At 42.5% G+C, this 20341-nt stretch overlaps 1 protein-coding gene across 1 annotated transcript in view; it reads right to left on the bottom strand.

Annotated features, from left to right (window-relative positions):
* The window catches only part of stab2 (stabilin 2), a gene marked incomplete at both ends in the record, with an annotated part of 44544 nt that extends 26695 nt beyond the window's left edge, over positions 1-17849 (bottom strand). Inside the window, 21 exons of the mRNA XM_080022666.1 lie at positions 64-175; positions 258-344; positions 2748-2849; positions 3821-3973; positions 4101-4181; positions 4300-4353; positions 8830-8946; positions 9301-9363; positions 10087-10230; positions 10323-10466; positions 11679-11758; positions 11870-12003; positions 12094-12224; positions 13814-14010; positions 14555-14677; positions 14765-14860; positions 14954-15020; positions 15361-15446; positions 16811-16926; positions 17028-17152; positions 17754-17849. Of these exons, the coding sequence (XP_079878792.1) occupies positions 64-175; positions 258-344; positions 2748-2849; positions 3821-3973; positions 4101-4181; positions 4300-4353; positions 8830-8946; positions 9301-9363; positions 10087-10230; positions 10323-10466; positions 11679-11758; positions 11870-12003; positions 12094-12224; positions 13814-14010; positions 14555-14677; positions 14765-14860; positions 14954-15020; positions 15361-15446; positions 16811-16926; positions 17028-17152; positions 17754-17849 (2308 nt within the window). The remainder of the gene's footprint in view (positions 1-63; positions 176-257; positions 345-2747; positions 2850-3820; positions 3974-4100; positions 4182-4299; positions 4354-8829; positions 8947-9300; positions 9364-10086; positions 10231-10322; positions 10467-11678; positions 11759-11869; positions 12004-12093; positions 12225-13813; positions 14011-14554; positions 14678-14764; positions 14861-14953; positions 15021-15360; positions 15447-16810; positions 16927-17027; positions 17153-17753) is intronic.
* Between the last annotated feature and the right edge of the window lie 2492 nt (positions 17850-20341).

Here is a 20341-nt window from a genome sequence, read left to right as displayed (position 1 = left end):
CTCTCTCCACCTCTGCATGTTGACATCATTAGTTTCACAAGTCAATAAAAAAATGTTTTTTACTTTTGTCGCAGTTGGGTCCATATTTGTTGGGGCTGGCACAGTACTGACACCGGGAGCCTCTGAAGTTGGTCTCGCAGACACAAGTTCCGTTACCGTCGATTCCCTCGAAACACTGATTGATGCAGGACACAGAGACGGCGGCATTTTAGATAGATAAATAACTCGGGGCTACGCTTTATGTGCACGAGTCTGACCTTGCCGTGGCCAGAGCAGGGGTTCTGGAATCCTCCAGGACACGGAGTGCATTCCGGACCGTAGAAGCCCTGACAGCACGCTGGTGTCTGCGGGTGGAGGGAGGGAGGGAGAGAGAGACAGAGAGAGAGAGAGAGGGAGAGAGACAAAGAGAGAGAGAGAGAGAGACAGAGAGGCTGCGTTCCAAAGACGATTCACTTCAAGAGCGACGTATGATCCCGTGTTATCCCGTGTCGGGCTGAGCTGTAACTTATTGATATACAGTTTGGGAGTTTCACAACTATATATTTCACCGGTACTTTTTGCATACTATGCTTTTGGACACCCTGAAAACGTTCACTTAATAATTTGGCATACTAAATAGTATCCTAGTAGGCTGTTTCGGTCGCACTGCCACGTGTGACACCCAGATAATGTGATATGTAAGTAAGGATTAATTGTGCAGCCGACCGTTCATTATGGTAAAAAAAAAAAACCCTGGACAGGGTAAAGCCAGGGCCACATTAACGGATTTTCAAGGCAGATTTTGGGTTGGGCTGAGTCGTGGTAGTCCGGGATCGATGTCGCGCCGTAGTTATAGCCGTCATCGCCGTGTGTGTGTGTGAGCGAAAGACTCAATACGATCCCAATCGGCCAGGTCACCATTCAATCAAACATGTTTGATTTTATCGGGGCTAGTCTTTAGTCTGGAAGCGCGACTTGTGGAATTGTGATAACTCATGAGGGTCTAATTAAGGTATAATGTCAGGGATGCAAGTTCGCTGCACAAAAGACCACAGTGGCGAGCTGTATGTTTGTTTTGGTGTCAAAATATCATGAGAAAGAAGAAGAAATACATTCTTCTGAGGGCAGGAGTACCACAAAACAGTGTCCGTCTGTTCTCCATCTTTAAATTTGTGCTTATTGTAGACAGCAGTTGTTATGTGCGAGCAGAAGTGACTAAAAAAATCTGCAATTCTCAGTTGTTGAATGTGCGCTGCTCAATCTTTCCATTGTCGTTCACGATTGAAAAACAATCATGTGATGTGGCCCTAGCTTGAGCAGGACCCAAGAGCAAAGCGGATCACTCTGAGGCTATACTTATTTCCCAGCTAATTACATGGCTACTTACTAAATAAAAGAATACATTGAGACCGAATATTGATTTGAATTCATTTTTGGTATAAATGATGAGTAACTAGTATGCCTTGTTTAAAACAAGTATGCCAAGTGCGGTTGCACAGTCAGCAACTGTTTCTTAGCTTTTGCTAAGAAGCTAACACTGATACACAAGATATTGCTGTGAGCTAGTATTAGTGTTAGCATGTAGGCGGCGTGAAACAAGGGATGTGAAATCAGACAGGGAGAAGTTCCCCCTACCAACAGTCATTATTAACAGCAGTCATTATTCAGAAATAACCGACAACTGATTGCTTGCAGTAACTAATCAGAACTGAGTAATCCACCGAGCCATGAAATAATTGAATTGAATGTTAGCAGCATGTCCATGTAATTGTACATGCCTTGCCACAGAAGTTGTAAGTTGTGCGACGGTGGAGTTTGGATTGTCAACAATGGAGTAATTAAACAATGCATGCTGACCACAAATAAGAGCCCTGCTCGCCAAACAAATGAGGTTCTGATACCTGGCAAATTTTTGACGATACATATTTAACCAATGATTTAACTCATATAAAAATATCCGTTCCTTACAATAAGAAATACACGCAGGAGCCTCAGCAAGCTCACAACAAGGCAGCAATGTGCATCTCAGCTAGGGATGTAACGGTACGAAGGTTCACAGTATGGTATCTCCTAAAATACTGCAGTACCCCTTTGTTTTATGTATATTCAATTGATAAATAGTTGATATTATAAAATAAAAACACATGGTGAAGCCTCTGACGGAGCGCAGCACGGGAAGGGGCTCTCAAATTCACAGGAGAGGCAAAATAAGCGACATATACATCAAAATCTGACTTATTTGCAAAGTTGAAGATGCAAACTTTAATTCACCTCAGCTTATGTTGCTGCCGCACGGTAGTAGACGGCCAAATGTCGTAATAATCCATCCAATGAGTAATTTCCCAAAGCCCCATTCAACCATGTTTGTTTTCACTCGCTCCCATGCGGGCACAAGTAACTTTAAGCACAGTGTCATAAAATATTGGCATAAAGCAGTTCTGCCGCTGTAAACAAGGATGGCGGAACGCGTCTACGAAGGTGAGGGTGAATTAAAGTTTACATCTTTAATCTTGCAACATAAATTTATATCGTGGCATGGGATTACAGGGAAAGGCTTGCGGTTCGGAACCGTGGTTGCTTGATACCGCGGTAAACCTTAAAATCGTATAGCGTTACATCCCTACTCTCCGCCATGAAAAAAGGAATGACACTGATATGTTGACGATATGACCCCAAAACGCCCAGATCTAGGAATCTAGTAAGTTGGCGTCAGATTCAACAATACTACACAGTTCGACGCTAGGAGGTAGTTGCATGTGTACGCTCACTGTTGCGGTGGTATTGCAGAGGAGGGAGCAGCCCATGGTGGGGATCATCATGGGAGGCTGTTTGATCAGGAGGGTGAATACGCAGCTGGACCTGGAGATGCCCTGCAGCGCGGGGAGAGGTCACAACATTCAGGTGACGGAGGAAGGGGACTGCGGGAGTGTCAGACTTTCTATACAGACGCATTATAACCATAGAGATTACTCCAAACTCATTTGACCAATTCAACATATTGTTTTTTGTGAAAAAAAAGTAAGTTTCTTGTAAAATATTTCTGGCGTTTATTGTAGATTTTTTGGTATTGTTTATTACTGGGTTCATTGCATATTTCAATTTTTTCTATTTTTCATTCTATTAGTTTACAATTATTGCCTATTGTTCTGACGTATGGTACAGTAAGTGTAGATTATTTAGTTGATGGAGCGGTGGGCGGGGGTGCCTTACAACATTATCTCCAGAGTTGCACTTGGCGAGCATGATTTTCGAGCAGCTCACACAATTCCCCTTGGACAAAAGAGAGAGAGGGGGAGAGTAGAGAGAAAGAGAGAGTGAGCGAGCAAAGTTCAAATATGCTGAGATGCCTCTTGTATATATTTACAATGATACATAACCTCAGCCCATACATTGGTTAGTCACAAATAAAGCACTTGAAACACTGATATGATGTGGTGGGAAGTAACTGGGTCATTTTCAAAGTAATTACAAATTAAAAACACTTTAAGCTTACCAACCTAGGTCAATGCATTAAGGATTGAATTGGTCTTCACACTGAAATATAAGTGAGGATGTTGACAAAGCAATTGAACGTTTGATACCAGAGTATCTTTAATATGAAGTAATTTCATAGTTTTACTCCAGTAGAAGGTTGTCTACGTCCTCCAGACTTTTTAGTTTACCAGAGTACAATTGGCTAACATAGCCTATTTCTACTTCTACACTAAAAGGCCCATAAAGCATTTCATTTGTTCTAATAAAATGAATCAAGACTCCCTGTAATGTGAAGCTTCGCTAAATACTGCCGACCCACTGATAATCATCTTTCCAAATCTTTAACTGCAACGTGCCACTCGCTCACCTTGACGATCTCAGTCTTCATGATGTCACACCTGTGGGGGAGCACAGGCTCAATGGAGGTTGGGGTCAGAACTCCGTCCAACGAGTAGAGGCATCCATTCTTCGCCTCCACATCCGCCTCAAGCACGGCAATTCCGTTGACTAAAATCTGGCCCTGTAGTTTGTGTTGTGGATCAACATGAACGGTATGTGTGAAAAAAAGACAAACAACATGAAAATATGACAAGATATTAATGTGGCTTGGTTAAGGTGTAGGAGACATTTAAGACCTTTGTGCTTACATTTTCCGTGACATTAAATGACAAAAACTGATTGGCCATCGTCACAGCTGTGCTGCTGGACACAGCGTTGTAGACTTTCAGCTTCAAGGATGGCACAAAAAGGAAAGATCACAAGACAGTATTAATCCGAAATGCATTCATTGGTTAATAGCTGAAGATCAAACACTGAGTTCTAAATGGTGTGAAGGTTCCTACTCACTGCGGAAGAGGCCAAGATATGGTTCCTTAGAAACTCCACCAGTTTGTAGCGACCCTGAAGTGCAACAACAGATGTGAGACAATGCATTGTCAGTGGTGGGTACTTACAGCCTATGTCCGAAATTGCATACTTACAAACAATTTAGTAAACCAAATTAGTGTTTATACGTACGTCTGAAACCATAGTATGGTGAAATAGTATGCAAAAGGTACCATGGTGCCATACCACAGCTAGTGAAATATTACAGCATGCAAACACTGCACATGAGTATCCCACAATGCATTGTTGGGGCAAGAACTTTGTAAAGGTTTATATGCAGTGTCATAATGACAACATCAGTTGCAGCTTTGCTGCTGAATTCCTGTCAGTGTTGGACTGTTTTAACATCATGCAGCATGTCCAAGGGCCCACCCACGTTAAAGGTCACATTTTGGACTTAATCTGCTCTACTGGTACTCCCCCCTCCAATCTTCAGTGCCTGGACCTGGCAGTATTGGACCATCATGCCGTCCTCTTCACCGTCCCTGTCCCCATGCCCATGCAGAGCCCTGGTCGCACCATCACCTTCAGGAATATAAGGTCAGTGCACCAGCTCTATCTGACCTGCTTGTGACCCTCATGGCCTGGCTCCCCTGACACCTTGCCGGATGGTCTGGTCGCCCACTTTAACACTGCTCTATCCAGTAGCCTGGACTCTCTGGTCCCCCTTAAATCCCGGACTGTATGCTATACCCACCCGGCCCCCTGGTTCACCAACGACCTGAGCACCATGAAGGCCACCAGTCGTCGGTTGGAGCGGCTCTACAAGCGAACTGGCCTCACCGTCCACCGTCTGGCCTTTGAAAACCATGTACTGTCCTACAAGGAGGAACTCTCCAAGACCGAGATCAATTACTACTCCACCGTTATTGGCTCACAGCAAAATCGCCCAAAAACATTATTCACCACCATTAACCGTCTGCTCCGCCCCCTTGCTGCCTCCCACACTGCCAACGCCCCTGACCTCTGCACCAAGTTCCTGGACTTTTTCCAGATTAAAAAATCCCACAATATGATAACTGGGCTGTCAGACCATAATATGGTGCTCATATCGAGAAAATTAACCAGCAGGCGGTTTACTTCTCATGCTGGCTTTAAGGAATTCTTTGGTATCCCAGAAAACAAGCAAGAGGACTTCAAAGCATCCATAAAAACAAATTAACTGGGACTATCTTTTCCTTGAAAATGATTTTGAAATGACTAGTCAAAACTTTACAGAAAAATTACAATACTACAATCAATGAATTGTAATTATAGTAAGATGAAAATTAAAACAAGAAACAGACTCTCCTCTGGGAGAACGATAATGTCCAAAGATTTAGGGAGGAGCGGGACGATGCATTAGAAATTGCTACAAAATCAAAGATGCCCATGATATGGCATGGATTTGCAATGCTAAGAAACAAGGTAATAAACGCACTGAGAAAAGCAAATGGCTGATTTCTTAATCACAATCACTGAAAATTCTCATGGTAACTCAAAAGTTATATGAAGTCAGATTAAAAAATGAACCGGTCAAAACAATATCATAACAATGCCAATTTAATTCAAGGTTAGAGTCAAGGTAAGAGTCCAGATGACGTGGGACAGGCTCTCAATCAATATTTTGTTCAGCCAGTGGCTATCATTGCCCAAAGTTTCACAGTTCAACAAAGAAATGTATGTACTATCAATACTAGGGAGCCAGCAGATACTGGTCTAAGAGACTGGTCTTAGCACTAAGACCAGTAAGCTGCTTGGCGTCGCCCCTTGTGGTCGCCTGTGCAACCTCACCGTGGATGCTCATCTATATATTTTTTTTAGTGGACCCTGCATGAAGTTATTTTAGTTAGTTAGTTAGTTAATCAGTACTTATTGTGCATAATCTCCGGGTGCGTTGCAATGTCATTTCACTACATATATGTATGCTCATATGTATATGTATGTGACAAATTAACATCTTGAATCTTGAAGTATCTGAGAAAGAGGTTGCAAAAGTAGTCGCATCTCTCAAGTCTTCAAGGGCTAAGGATGTCTATGGTATGGACATACTCATGCTAGAAGAAATCATTCCTCAGTAGTTAACCCACAAACAATTAATAATACTTTATTGGGTCAAGGGAGGTTTCCTAACTCATGGAAGCCTGCTGTTGTGGCCCCTTTACTCAAAGGCAGTGACCCCTTCTGACCTCCAACTGCAGGTCCATCAGGTCCATAGTATCAAAGATTTTTGGAAAACTGGTTGCCAAACAAATCATTCAGCAACTCAACAATGGCTCCCACTGCACCCAATGCAATTTGGATTCAGGGCTACTCACTCGACAGAAACAGCTATATGCTACTTCATAGTAGGGGCCGTGTGCCTTGCATTACAGAAAGCATTTAACACTGTTAATCATAACATCCTACCGCATAAACTATTGAACAATTTTTTTTTTTTTACTGAGTTTTACAACCTTACCAAATCCTACCTCTCATTCCGCTCCGTCAAAATCGATAATTATAAATCCAATACCCTATGTCTATCAATTGGTGTCCCACAGGGCTCGATACTGGGCCCAATCCTATTCAGCATGTACATTAATGAACTGCATTCTGCGTGTGAACAACATGATATCTTAATGTTGATGATTCAGTTATTTTTACTCACGGTTAAACTGCAGAAGAGGATACAATCAAACTAACAGATGTTATGTCGAAGGTAACCGATGTTTGCTTAACCAATGTTTACAATTGAATGCACAAACGCACAAACTTGTCAAAAACAGTTTGTGTGTTTTTCTCTAAAGGCCACAGCGCAAATGTAGAATAAGATATTCTCATTCCAGGGCAGAGTCTACAAGTTGTCTCAGAATAGAAATATTTAGGAGTACACATTAGCCCCTTTCCACATGGAATCCGTAACATTGCTGGATAAAAAAATATCCAGCCCTGCTAACGCCACCCGGGTAGCATTTGGCACCTGTACAGGGACTCTCCGGCACTGGGAAGAGACACAGGCGATGGGGCTGAAAAATACCAGTTGTATTGTAGAGAGTGGGCAAGATGGGAAAAAAACCCGGAGCAGATGGAAAACATGTCATGATAAGGGCTCCTCCTATGTGTGTGGGGATGGGGGTTTTACCTGTTGCTCATTGATTACTCCAACAAGCAAAAGGCATGCAGCCACCCTGGTCCCGGGCACAATTACCCACACCCAAGACAAACGCGGCAGCTAAAACCACACCACTCCCACACCACAATTGCCAATACATTTACAGCTTTCAGTGCAAGTGGGAAAAGGGCTTTCGATTCAAACCGCGGCTTCAAAACCCAAATAAAAAGGGTCTGTGAGAAAGAAAAGTTCAGTTAGAAAATTTTCAGGTTTGCCATAAAACTTCCTAAGTTCCTAAGGCGGCTAATATACTTCCACTCAACGGTTCTCTCACACATCACCTATTGTTTAATAAGTTGGTTTAATACACACCCTACAGCCTTAAAACCACTGGAATCATTTTAAACAAGCACTTGAAACTTCAGCCAAGAAGCCTTTCAGTTTTCATCATTACCATATTCTAAAGGAGTATAATCTGCTTGGCTGGAAAAAATCGTATCAAATACATACATTTCTGCGTAGTTTATAATATTACGCATGGTTTAGCTCCTCCTCCCTCTGTCTGGCATCATCAACCTCAAACAGAGGTATGAGAGGTGCAGCTAGGGGTACTACAAATTCCCACTCAGAAAAACTGCATAACCAGGCCGTCTTTTCCTTCAGAGCAGCACATCAATGGAATTCAGGACCACAATCGATTAGAGAGTCCCCATCCTATTATTCATTAAAGTGTAATGTCAAGAAATGGCTTACTGAGAACCAGCAATGTCAACACTAATGCTATTTTTACCCATGTTTTTACATGACTGTACTCATGTTGTTTAACTGTACTGTATTGTATATGGTTTTTGTCACAATGCAGTATGTTTTTAACTATTATACATTTTTTATTTTGTATTATTCTAGGATGCCTAACATCAGGCAAAGGGATTGCCGATGTAAACTAGCCTCCTGACTAACTCACGCAGCCTTTGCGTTTGTTTGAATGTTGATGAATGTACATTGTCCCTTTCCAAAATAAATAGTAGCTAGAATGTAATATGTAGCATGTAGTTTGTTGTGTGCAGTACAGTAGGTACTGTAGCATGTAATATGTAGCAAGTAGTATCTACCATGTAGCATATAGAAACCTATATAGTGTGTAGCATGTAATATGCAGCATGTAGTATGTTGCCTGTAATATGCAGCATGTAACATGTAGCATGGAGTAGCCTATATAGTGTGTGGCATGTAGTATCTTGCAAAAGATATGTTGTATGTGGTATGGATCATGTAGTACGTACTATATATAAAATGGTATAAAAATGGCATTTTGAACACAGAGCGTGAGCGTGTGGTTGTATGTGGATTTCTGTCAGACTTCATTTGCGTGGATGTACTGTATGTGTGAGCGTTTTTCTTCTATTTGGGCACCTCACCTCAGTAGTGCTAAGGTACTGCAGATGTCCGTCCTTCATGGCATCAAATGCGTCGTTGGTTGGAGCAAAGACGGTGTACGGTCCAGGAAGATCCATCAAGGTAGTCATATCCGTTTTCTGTCCGTGCAATAATGTGTTTACATTATAAATGTGTTTTGGACTTGGAAGCGGTTGCAATACTTGCATTGTGTTACCATGCATGTATAAAAAATGCAGATCGTACACACTTGTATGCAGTGTTGTACAAATAATCATTCATAGTCAACATATTCTTATAGTTTCACAAAAGTAGTCCCAAACTCATTATTGTTCTGAAAGTAAGGAAAACACTGTATGTCTTGAAATGTGTTTGCTGTTTTCTTTTAAAAAGTTACTAATTTCCCTCAAAAATGTTGTTAACTGTCAAGATGTTCTGACATGTATTGCATTTCCTGTAAGGCACATAGGCACAACAGTGATAAGAGCACATACCTCTAATAAAGACTTGAACCGGGAAAACTTGCCGTAGTCAGAAAGAATCTTCATCAGATTCTCCTGTTGATTAAAAAGGTCCACAAAGATCAATTTTAGTTACGGATTACAAATAAATATATACGTGCAAAATTGAAGATTTTTTTTTTCTTTTGACTGGTTAGGAATGCAATGCAATTAAATGAGAAAAGAGAAGGAATGGGAGTAGTCTTTATGTTCATGTTTTCAATATAAGTAAGACATCATGTCACATCTTAAATCCTATTTAAAACTACTTTTCACAAAAGCCGCAGTGCATCCAAAGCATAAAATTGGCTATAGTAGGTTGCCACTCCCTGTTTCTTGTCTCTTACAGTGAAAAGTACTCTGTGTAACATAAAAGACATTGCTAATATTGTGAGCTTTCAATTTTCTAAAGTAATTTTAAAATGTTTTAAATGTTTGCCCCATTGAATTGCATTTAAGCTCAGTGAAAAGCTGCATCAGAGTGGTAAGTTTCTCAATAGTAAAGCCTTCTTCGAGGTTGTGTTATGAACAGTTATACATCATGGGAACCATAATTTTAGCAATGCCTCGGTTAAAAAAACGGCTAAGAATTCCGCCATACATTAACATTACATTAATCTAACTAGATAGTTTATCGCCAAAGTTATATGCTTTCAAAGGGCCAGTCTGCATTGCCAAATGTGACCTGGGGGCCACCAGCTGAACACCACTGATATTTAACTAATAAGCATCAAATCTAAGTTTATGTTTAATATCTCTAAAAGTGTGTGATTGTCGCACCTCTTTATCACTGTCCACAGTGGGTGGGACGCTGTCTATCAACTTATTGATGATATGAATGACCCCGTTAGACGCGATGACATCGGACTCGACGATCCCCGCCTTCTTCCTGCTCCCGTGGAGGCGGATTTTTGTCTCGCTGTCCTGTAATGAAAGATGGTTAAAAGATGTGGCGTAGTGACAGTATCTGTGTCTATGTGTGCCTTGATAAGACGTCACAAATCTTTTTCTCTCACCCCAATGTCTGTCTCGCCGGCTTTCCCGGTCAGGGTGTAGTAGACACCTGCTTTCTTCAGGGTGTCCAGTGACATCTCCCCAGAAACTATATGCATTTTACATAAGTATTTGGCCTTGGAAGCATCAGCCATTAAAGTCTTCATCTGAGGGGAGGAAACAAATAAAACATAATTATCGCTGGCAAATGAAAACCCTGGAAAACCAACTGTGGTGAGGAGGTGGTGCTGTTTAAGCAGCCGCACCTGTCTTGGGTCTAGGAAATTAGGCCGGGGATCAGAGGTGGCTGTACGCCTGCTGTTCCTCAGAGCAATCAACGCGCTTGGGTGGCGTGTGGCAGGCGGAACTCCCACACCAACTTTAGCAGTAATTCCATGAACCGTCGTAGTAGTGTAACAGAACGTGGGTCGCCCCGCAGGGTTCGGCTAGCATGTAAATCGTGGATCAATTGCAAAATTTGACCATCAAAGTGAAATACAGTTTTACTGCCGCTGTTAAAATAATAATTCCCTAAATCTCGAAAGAAAGATGTGCGCTGCGTTTTACTCTGAAGCACAATGATTGGTTTACGGCCCGTCATGCTTTGTTGCTGCTACTTTACGACATGTGGTGAACGAGCTGCTGTATGTGGCCTCTATGTGTCTGCTCGTCCGCCATGTTGGAGCGGTCAAGATCCGCTAGTAAACAAATATAATGTGTATTGAGAGACGCAGACTTCTCTACAAATGGACTGTAACTTGCTTAATTCTGAACCGAACCGTTATAAACGTGAGAAATTGAACATGATACTGGTTTTGGTATTGGAATTCAATTCAGTTACTGGGGCGGACACCATCATATATTTTCATTCACTAACATGTTTAAAAGAAGAAGGTATCGTGTGTGGCTCACATAGCACTTTAATTTAACTATTGAGTATTGAATATTTCATATATTTTAAGATTTTGTTTAAACATTGGACATCTTGAATGTTGTTTTCATTTAAGGCCATGGGCAAAAGATCCTTGCTTTAAGTGTTTTACAGAATAAATGGAAAGCAAAGTTATATTTGTCTCCCACTTTTTTTTTTCCTGATCCGTGAGTTTGGTGATCTGTTGCACCCCTAGTCCCCGGAGTTGATGAAAAGAGTTTGAACCAGAACAGAATTTGCTTTAGAGATTGGAACCAATCCAAAATGCACACCCTTACCAGCCAGTAATTTCTTTTTACTGCATTTTCTCACTCTACCTGCCAAAAAGATAATTTAGGACCCTAATCAGAACTAAAACCTTTTCTCTTCTTCCTGAATACTGTTAATCTCTATTAATATCTGAATCCACCGGCATTGGAATGTGAGTTTTGGTGGTGTGTCATCTCACCGAGGTGCCCCTAAAGCCTTTGCTGATGGGGATGAAGACGGTGAAAGGGCCCAAGTTTTGCAAAGGCCACGACAGCGAGCCTGATGATGGGGGCAAAAAGAGCATGGGTGAGGTAAAGTACCGGATCGCCTCGTCCACGTGCGGTCAATGCTGAATGTTGGATTTCATTTAAGGGGCTTGTCATAGCGTACCAAACAGCGTGATAGCATTGTTGAGCTGGCTGGCCCACCGTCCGCTGGGATCTGTGTTGAGCTCATTCAAACGCTGGATGATGTTGCCATAGCACACCTTGCCGTTGCCAAGGAAGCCTGTGTGGCAGGTGCACCTGCGGTGGGAGAGGGAGGGATTAGCGCTACAAAACACAAATAAAGCATCACACACAAAGTGATATTGCAGATTAGTAACAAAAACTGACTCTACTCTTCCTGGTTGCACAGTGGTACAGTTGGCGTTCTTGTGGCAGGAGTCGGGTTTGCAGATGTCCTGCAAGATGCAGCTCACCCCGTTTTGCAGGCGGTGGAACCCAGGAAGGCACTCGCAGTGAGACTGTGGGGTAAACAAGACACGGTCAGCGCCCGATTCAAAGTCCTTTGGAGGAGAAACACGGAAATGGTGACTATTAAAATAAGCGATGACCAGAAACATTGGAGTTAGCACGGGGCCATGACCCTGGGCCCCAAGTGACAGCACTGTGTTATTGCAACTGCGCAAAACGTTTAACCAACCACAGAGTAACCTATACCCATAAGCTGGTGGTCAGTTAAAATCAAAACATAAAAAAGTCAACCCACATAAAAAAAAGTAAACTTACATGTGTGATCTGATATAATACATATAATAATACATATAACAATATATACAGGTACTCCTCACTTAACGGCCCAGGTCCATTCCTAGGACCTGGTCGTGAAGCAATTTGGTCGATAAGCGAGGACCTGTGTTATTTCACGGTAAAGGGGCGTGGCCATTGCCAACGCTAGTGTAGTGAATACTGACAGACTGCAGGAACGACACTGAGAATGGTGATGGGATGAGATGTATAAAGTGTATATAGTATATATAGTGTATATAGTGTATATAGTATATATAGTGTATATATTATCGTGGATACAGGATATAAAGGGTGATGCGCAATGAGATACTTGACGCTGAGACGCTGGGCACGCAGTGCGCACGCCGCGGTATTGTACACAGTGTACAATACAGACTGGTCAGAGAGCTGGTTGTAAGTCAGAACGGTCGTTAAACAGGTAGGTTCGTTAAGTGAGGAGTACCTGTACTTATATTTATATATGTATATATATAATAGCTAAGTATATTTTACTTTTACCATACATACTACTATATACTACTTTATATAGTATAGTTTTTAAACTTTTCACAATATTCTCTCATTGTGTTGAATTTAAACCACTTATGTTGTACTTAAAATGTGCTTAAATATATAAAAAATACTAATTTACACAATACTTCATTATTCATGTATTACTTTTAATGACCAAAATAAAAGACTTACACTAAAGCACATCTTAAAGCAGCATTTTGTAACTTTTGGTCTTTAGGATTTGGCGCCCATACAGTTTCTGCAATTGCACTTCTACTCCACTGTCGTAAAGCTCAGCCCCGTAAATTATTTTACCGGACAAATTTGAACCTTTTCATGTTTCAAAAACAGACTATGTATGTATGATGCATTATTACCCTTTATTTTGACCAGCAAGTTTATCTTTTTTTTTTTTTTTTTTTTTTTTTTTACCAGGCGAAAAAACGCTATTTCCCAGAGCCAAAGATCAAGCGACATAGTGCTATAAAGCGTAACGCACTTTTCCTGCGGTTTCGAACCCCAACACAGAAGAGTTACACAGGCATTCATGGGGGTGGGTAGGAATGAAGGAGGTGCCACACTCCATATTACAAGTCAGCGTACAATCAAAATAATTTTGAAGCTGTTATTTTAAGGTTAAAAAGTTACACAACATTGCTTTAGGTTAGGTTAATATTTCAATAGATATTTTATGAGTTTATTTTACAAGATACGTATACTTTCAGTAGGAAAAAAATATGATTTTTATTTAGCATCATAATTTACTGGGAAAACACAAAACCACAAACGCACATTTGAGCATGCTACTTACCCTCCCGGGGCCATCGTAGACACACCTGGCGGTCCCAGCCGAGCAGCCGCCTTGGTTGGTCTGACACGGGTTGACGACCATGCACACGCGTCCATCGCCACTGTAGCCCTCTGCACAGGCGCAGATGTGCTTGTTGGGGCCGGTGTGGGCACATGTGGCGTGGGCGTGGCAGACCTGCCTTACGCACGGGTTAATAGCTGAGGGAAAGATGGTCAATGCTCATAAGTGGCCAGGGCTTTTAATTTATTTATTAGAAAGGCACAGAAAAGGGGAAACTAAGAAGAATCAGGACATTAAGCCACAGACCCCCTTCACGCCTGGCATCAATATGCATCTCAGCTGTTCAGAGCCACTGGGTAGGGCTCAACCACATCAATAAAATACGCGGCGTAAATACATCCCAGACTCATTGAGGACGGATCGTGATCCGATTACACTTCCGTGTTTCCAATTCACATTTTACAGGTGTTCCTACATCCACACGCAATATGAAAACAGCTGCATCAAACAGCCTTCTCCTGTGCTGTTTTAGTGCGAAAAAAACACATGTAACCGCCATCTTTGAGGCACCCCGATTCTTTGAAAATGTAAACATTGGGAGAGGAGTTGACCAACCATTCGGATCTCAAGGGAGACCGAATGTAGCGTAGCAGATGTGAATGTGTGATCTGGGTAAATCCCATCCGGATACAATCGTGATACAAGACGGGGGATAGCACCGGAGGCCCAGATGAAACTCACATATGCATTGGGTTCCTGAGCTCTGGTAGCCAGGCATGCACTTGCAGACCAGCTTTCCCGTCATGGCCTCCTCCATGCAGCGAGAGTTCTCCTGGCAGCGGAGGGCGGAACACTCGGGCACCTCTGGCGGGGAGGCAGGGTGGGGGTGTTAAGAGAAAAGAAGAGCAAGGAATAGCGACAACGAACTGCTACATACGAGGGTATTATAACCTTGGTCACAGTCCTGACCCTTGTACCCGGAGAAGCAGGTGCACTTGCCGTCACCTTGCAAACCGATGGTGCACAAGCCATGCACACACGTACAGACTGCCACAGAAGGGAAAAAAGAAGAAACAAATGAGCACTAAAGAAATGTATAAATAAAACTTTTCTTACAGTATATATGTTGCAATTAATTACCTGAGCTACATGTTGAGCCATATCTGTTTGGTGCGCAATCCTCACATGCGGTCCCCACAAAGCCATCCTGAATCCATACAACAACATCAACACACACACACACACACACACACACACACACACACACACACACACACACACACACACACACACACACACACACACACACACACACACACACACAATTATGTGCAGGTTGTTAAAAACTATATATCCTACATGAATATTCTACCCACTTGTTGTTATTGAAGACTTTGCCGAACATGACTGAGATGTACAGTCATGCGTATTTGTGTGTGTGTGTGTGTGTGTGTGTGTGTGTGTGTGTGTGTGTGTGTGTGTGTGTGTGTGTGTGTGTGTGTGTGTGTGTGTGTGTGTGTGTGTGTTTGGAGCAAAGAGTACAGTACCTTACAGCTGCAGGTTCCGTTGCCCCACAGGCCATCAGAGCAGATGCCGTTATTGTTACAGGGTCTGTCCGCGTTCTCCGGACACTCTGTGACATGCAAGGAAGAACACCACCACCCCCCCCGGAAAAAAAAGGCTCATCCATCAAAAGGGACACGGACACATGTTCTTTGACACGTTTGACGTGTCAGAACAAGTCTGGATGTCATGTGGAAAGCTGTCAGTGTGATATCCTGCTCGCCCAAGGGAACTGAGCAAGCACTCTTGGTCCTGTTAAAACAGACATGACCCCCCGTTCCATTCATTGTGGGGACAGGCAAAGATAAGGACTCAAGCACCTGACAAGGCAGCCCCCCCCCCCCCCCCCCCCTTGATGTCAGCACATTCCTGCAGGAGGGGGCCCTGCTATTAGGAGGGAAGGAAGTGTGCCCCCCCCCCGCCCGCCCCGAAACCCTGGGCCGACATCCTGCAGCTCACAGAAGGGAGGACCTGGCTCACAATGTGGGTCACCTTGCACACAGGAAAGCCACTGGCACCCTGAACACACTCTGGTGGTCAAGGGGACACCAGAGGTCAGTATAGTTATGTGGTGGGCAGCACAAACTTGCAGCCATTCGCATATTTAACTAACTAATGTCAAAGTCTGCTTCTCCCGAGGAGAAGCAGACTTTGACATATCAGGATGCCCCGTCCCTGCCCTGTTAAGTGAAGTGATTTAGACGGATTATCCACCACACATTTATCCACACGTTGTGTACGCCGGGCTTAAGCAACCCAACCTTAAAGAAAGATCTCCAAAGGGGGAAAACTCTTATGATATGATATCTTATGATACTCTTAAAATATTATGACAATAAAAAGCACCATCCATTATAATATAGTGGCAGTAGTATAAAATAAATAAATAAATAAATGTCTGATCAGCATCCAGTGAAGAAGTGGCACGCTTAGCAGGCGGCAAACCTGGAAGTGGGGGTGCCAACCGACAATCCCACACCTGGATTACTGTCCTAAAAATGATGCCAAACACCTCAGTGTCTCATTTTCCAGCATTGGCTATAGAAGTGCTTACTTATAAGTAAGCACTTCTATAGCTTCTATAGCGTGAGTGCTTTTTCCACAAGTACTCTACTGAAGTATTTTCACTTATCATTTGAGCAACTACATTTTGGGGGACTTTGTTCTTCCACTTGAAAATAAGCAGCACTTTTACTTTAGTCATTGTAATTAATATGAAGTATTTCAATACTGTCACTACAGTGATATAGAATGGAGGACTTTTACCAGAATACTTTCCCACAGGGAATTTATACTTCTATTTAAGTATAGTATATACACATTTTTCCACCATTGTATATCATCACTTGGCATCTTACAGCACTTTACCAGCTCTGATGACTACTGACGAAACTGTAAGAAGCAAAAAACGTAACGTGTTGTTACTGAACTTACCGGCACAATCAGAGCCCCAGTATCCAGGACAGCAATTCTTCTTCTCCACGTCTTTGTAGCACTCAAACGAGCAGCCGTTGATTGCAAGGTTCATGGAGGCGGTTCTGATATAGTACCTGAAAGACCAACAGGTGGGATGTGGCCAAAAAAAAAAACTGACAGACAAAACCAGCACATGCCACGGTTGTAGCGTCTCATGCTTCTCGTGCTTACTCACTTGCAGTCTCGCATGATGGTGCCAGGACTTTGTCTGAATCCGGCGGGACAAGGGATCAACATGCTGATGCTGCAGGAGAAGCATGCCGTCCTCGTTTTCAACAGCGTTGTGTTGGAGCAGAAGACCTTTTCCCCACCCCAAAGAAACACACACCACTCATTTTATTTTACTTTGATACACCGGGATCTCTCCAAATGCCCGGTCAGTGTGTAAGCCTATTCAATCTCTCCCCTTAATTCCGCCATTATCAGCATGTACATATAGTACATCAACCGATCCATTTGCTCTCCATAGAAAACGCTCTTAAGTCACCCTGGCCTGCAGACATCAAAGAGCGGGGTCATTGTTGACTTTGACTCAAAGCCGGATCGAGAACATTATAAACAGGAAGAGGTACAAACTTTGCGCCGGCTATCTGCCCCCCTGATCTGATCCACCCAGTTGGCTATTTGGAATGGGCACATTTTACTCAAAAACAGCTCCTTACACACAACTTGAAGACCGGGAGAGAAGCCGCCCTGATCCAACTCCCATGTGTAAGTGTAAGTGATGACCCCCTTTGCCGTGACACTTGCAGACATTTGACTAAACAACCCTGTACCGATCACAGGAAATCGAGCCACACTCAGGCGTGTTGCTTACTGAGCTCAATAAGCAACTCAATATGAAATGAATGAATGAATGACCGAATGAATAAATGGGGGCCAAATTAATGAATAATCTTACCCGATCTCTTGCGGAAGATCCCATACTTCCATACTGCAGTAGGATCTCCAGCACCAAAAGCAGGCTGAAAGGTATAGTGCCAAAGTGGGGCTTCATGTCTCCAGCCTGGACTCCTCTACTCAACCCTGGAACACCTGGACAGCGAGCGTCTCCCTCCTTACCTCAGCTTACTACCTTTGGGCTCAGTCGTTTTCATCTGAATCGCTATTCGTCTGTGCTTTTTGTTTGCTTATGCCTGCCCGGGAGCATAGTTGGATTGTCCGGCCCCTTTTCACTGCCACCAACAGGTCCTATTCCCTCCCCCTTATTCATATCTGATACCCCCCGTACGCCATGAGCTCTCTGTGGTCAAGGTGTCAAACTGGTGATAATAAGCCCAGTGAGATTTTGTGGCAAAAGATTTTGTGATTTCTCCTAAATTAAACAAAAAGTATTACATTGCCCTAAGAATGGAATTGAAAACCAGTAAATATTTATTGGAAAAGGACCAGTTTCTCATTTTGCAGTGAGTTCGAAATATAGTTTTCAGGTTGAGTTTTGTTTTTCATGTATATCAATCAAAGATATTTCTAGTTAATGTCTACTCTAAACTTAAGCTGGGTGACCATTTGGATAAGAAATTGTATTGATTTTCTGTCTGTTTTAGTAAAATAGAAAAATCTTTACTGTGCCTTCAGTGTCACTGTTACGCGTGATAAGTATTTTTTCCATTTGGGGGTTCTCCGCTTGCACATCAAATACGTTTTTGAATTTCATTTTAAAACGATACTTATAAAAAGGTCTAAAAGTCTTCAATTCAATTTGTGGAGGCCCGCGTACAACCCGAATGCTCGATTTCAATTCCTTGCAAAAGTACATATGCATTGCAGGCAAATGTGATGTGTGACGTGAGAATGTGAATGCACATATTAATGCACAATACACATATACATATCATTCATTCTGCTCCAAAATAGTATCCAATTGACCCTCTGTTGCTCTCTCTTGGTTGCTTCTGCACCGTTCCAACAGACACACAAACACACACTTAAATGAACTCCCCGGCTGAGCTCATGTCAGCACCCCTGGGGTTTGGGGGCTGCAGGGAAGGGATACGCTTATTACCCCACTTGTGAGGTTTGGGGGGGGGGGGGGGGGGGTAGCGCAAGAGAATAGCAGGATATCCTGGACTGTAAATAAGATTCACCCTTGCCTGTCCCTGTAACACACACACACACACACACACACACACACACACACACACACACACACACACACACACACACACACACACACACACACACACACACACACACACACACACACACACACACACACACACACACACACACACACACACCAGAACATACATCCTGTGACAATCTGCCTTGTCATGACTTTTGGATGTAGCTCTTTCCCAGAATGCCATTTTTCTGCTGAGTGACCAGACCAACATGATTACTACATGTTGAAAATATTTAGTATGTGGCTGTGGCTTCTATAAGCTAGAGGTCTAATTGTGCAAATGTATTTTTGACGCAACTCAAAGAATTATGGAGAGCGATTACACTCGATGTTAGTTACAAATTGGTTCTCGTAAATTGGCATTAAAATTAATTGATGCAATAATTTGTACAAATGGATAGATATTTGTGATATATTTTTTTCGCAAAAATATCACATACTTTGTCGATAAACATTGGATATATATTTCTATTACAAGATCATTTCGACACTTTTTCTTTCTACGTTTTTCTTTTTGGGACTGTGCCTTTGCCATTGCTGTGAGATCAACTCACAAATAGCTACTGATCCACACACAAGCGCGGCAACTCCTTCCACTCGGCCAGAAGATACAAGTCATCTACTGCCTGGTGGTTACTTTCAGCGGTGGAAAGGGCCTGCATGTACTAGAGCGTTTGGATTTATTTTGTTCACTCAGGTTCAATTTAAAATTTTGTTTTCAAAATCAACCCCTCAATGCTTGTTTCTGGTGTATTTTTTTTACCCTCGAGTTGCCCTTGAAATGAATAGCTGACAGCTTTTTTTTCTCGAAGATACCAGACAAATGGTTAACTCTGCACTTTTCATCTGAGCGTGACCTTAAAACGATTCACCTCATCAACATTTGAAAACAAAAAATGTTATCGTAACACAGCGCCCTTCGCCTGAACCCTCTCCACACCTTAAAGCTCAGTATCAACTACATGTTACATGTTGTCAGGACTCCAAAACAAGACAAAGGGAAATGGTAACAACTTGTCAGCTATTAGGCTGACATATTTTGAGAAACTACTATTCTTAATAATTAATAAAACAACTATGATCCTGATGAAAGGGCACCATGGGGTCCATGGGCCATCTCGGGACAGTAGGGATACACGTCTCCCCGTTGCTTTTGGTTGCTGTGGGACTTAATTTAATAAAAACTGTATGTTTTTGTGAAAATAATTAACTTTTAAATAATAAATCCTGCACTTCTGGAACGGGAAAACCGCATTTGCCACATAACATTTCGGCGATTGGAATTTTACGCCATCGCCCAAGCCTACCCCCCTTTCCGTCCTTTTTTTTTTTTAAGCCCACGCGCAGCTTCCTTGTCGGCTTGA

Source organism: Zeus faber, assembly GCF_960531495.2.
Source record: "Zeus faber genome assembly, chromosome: 21".
In the NCBI taxonomy this organism is placed as follows: domain Eukaryota; kingdom Metazoa; phylum Chordata; class Actinopteri; order Zeiformes; family Zeidae; genus Zeus; species Zeus faber.
This window is presented reverse-complemented; position numbering and strand designations above follow the sequence as displayed.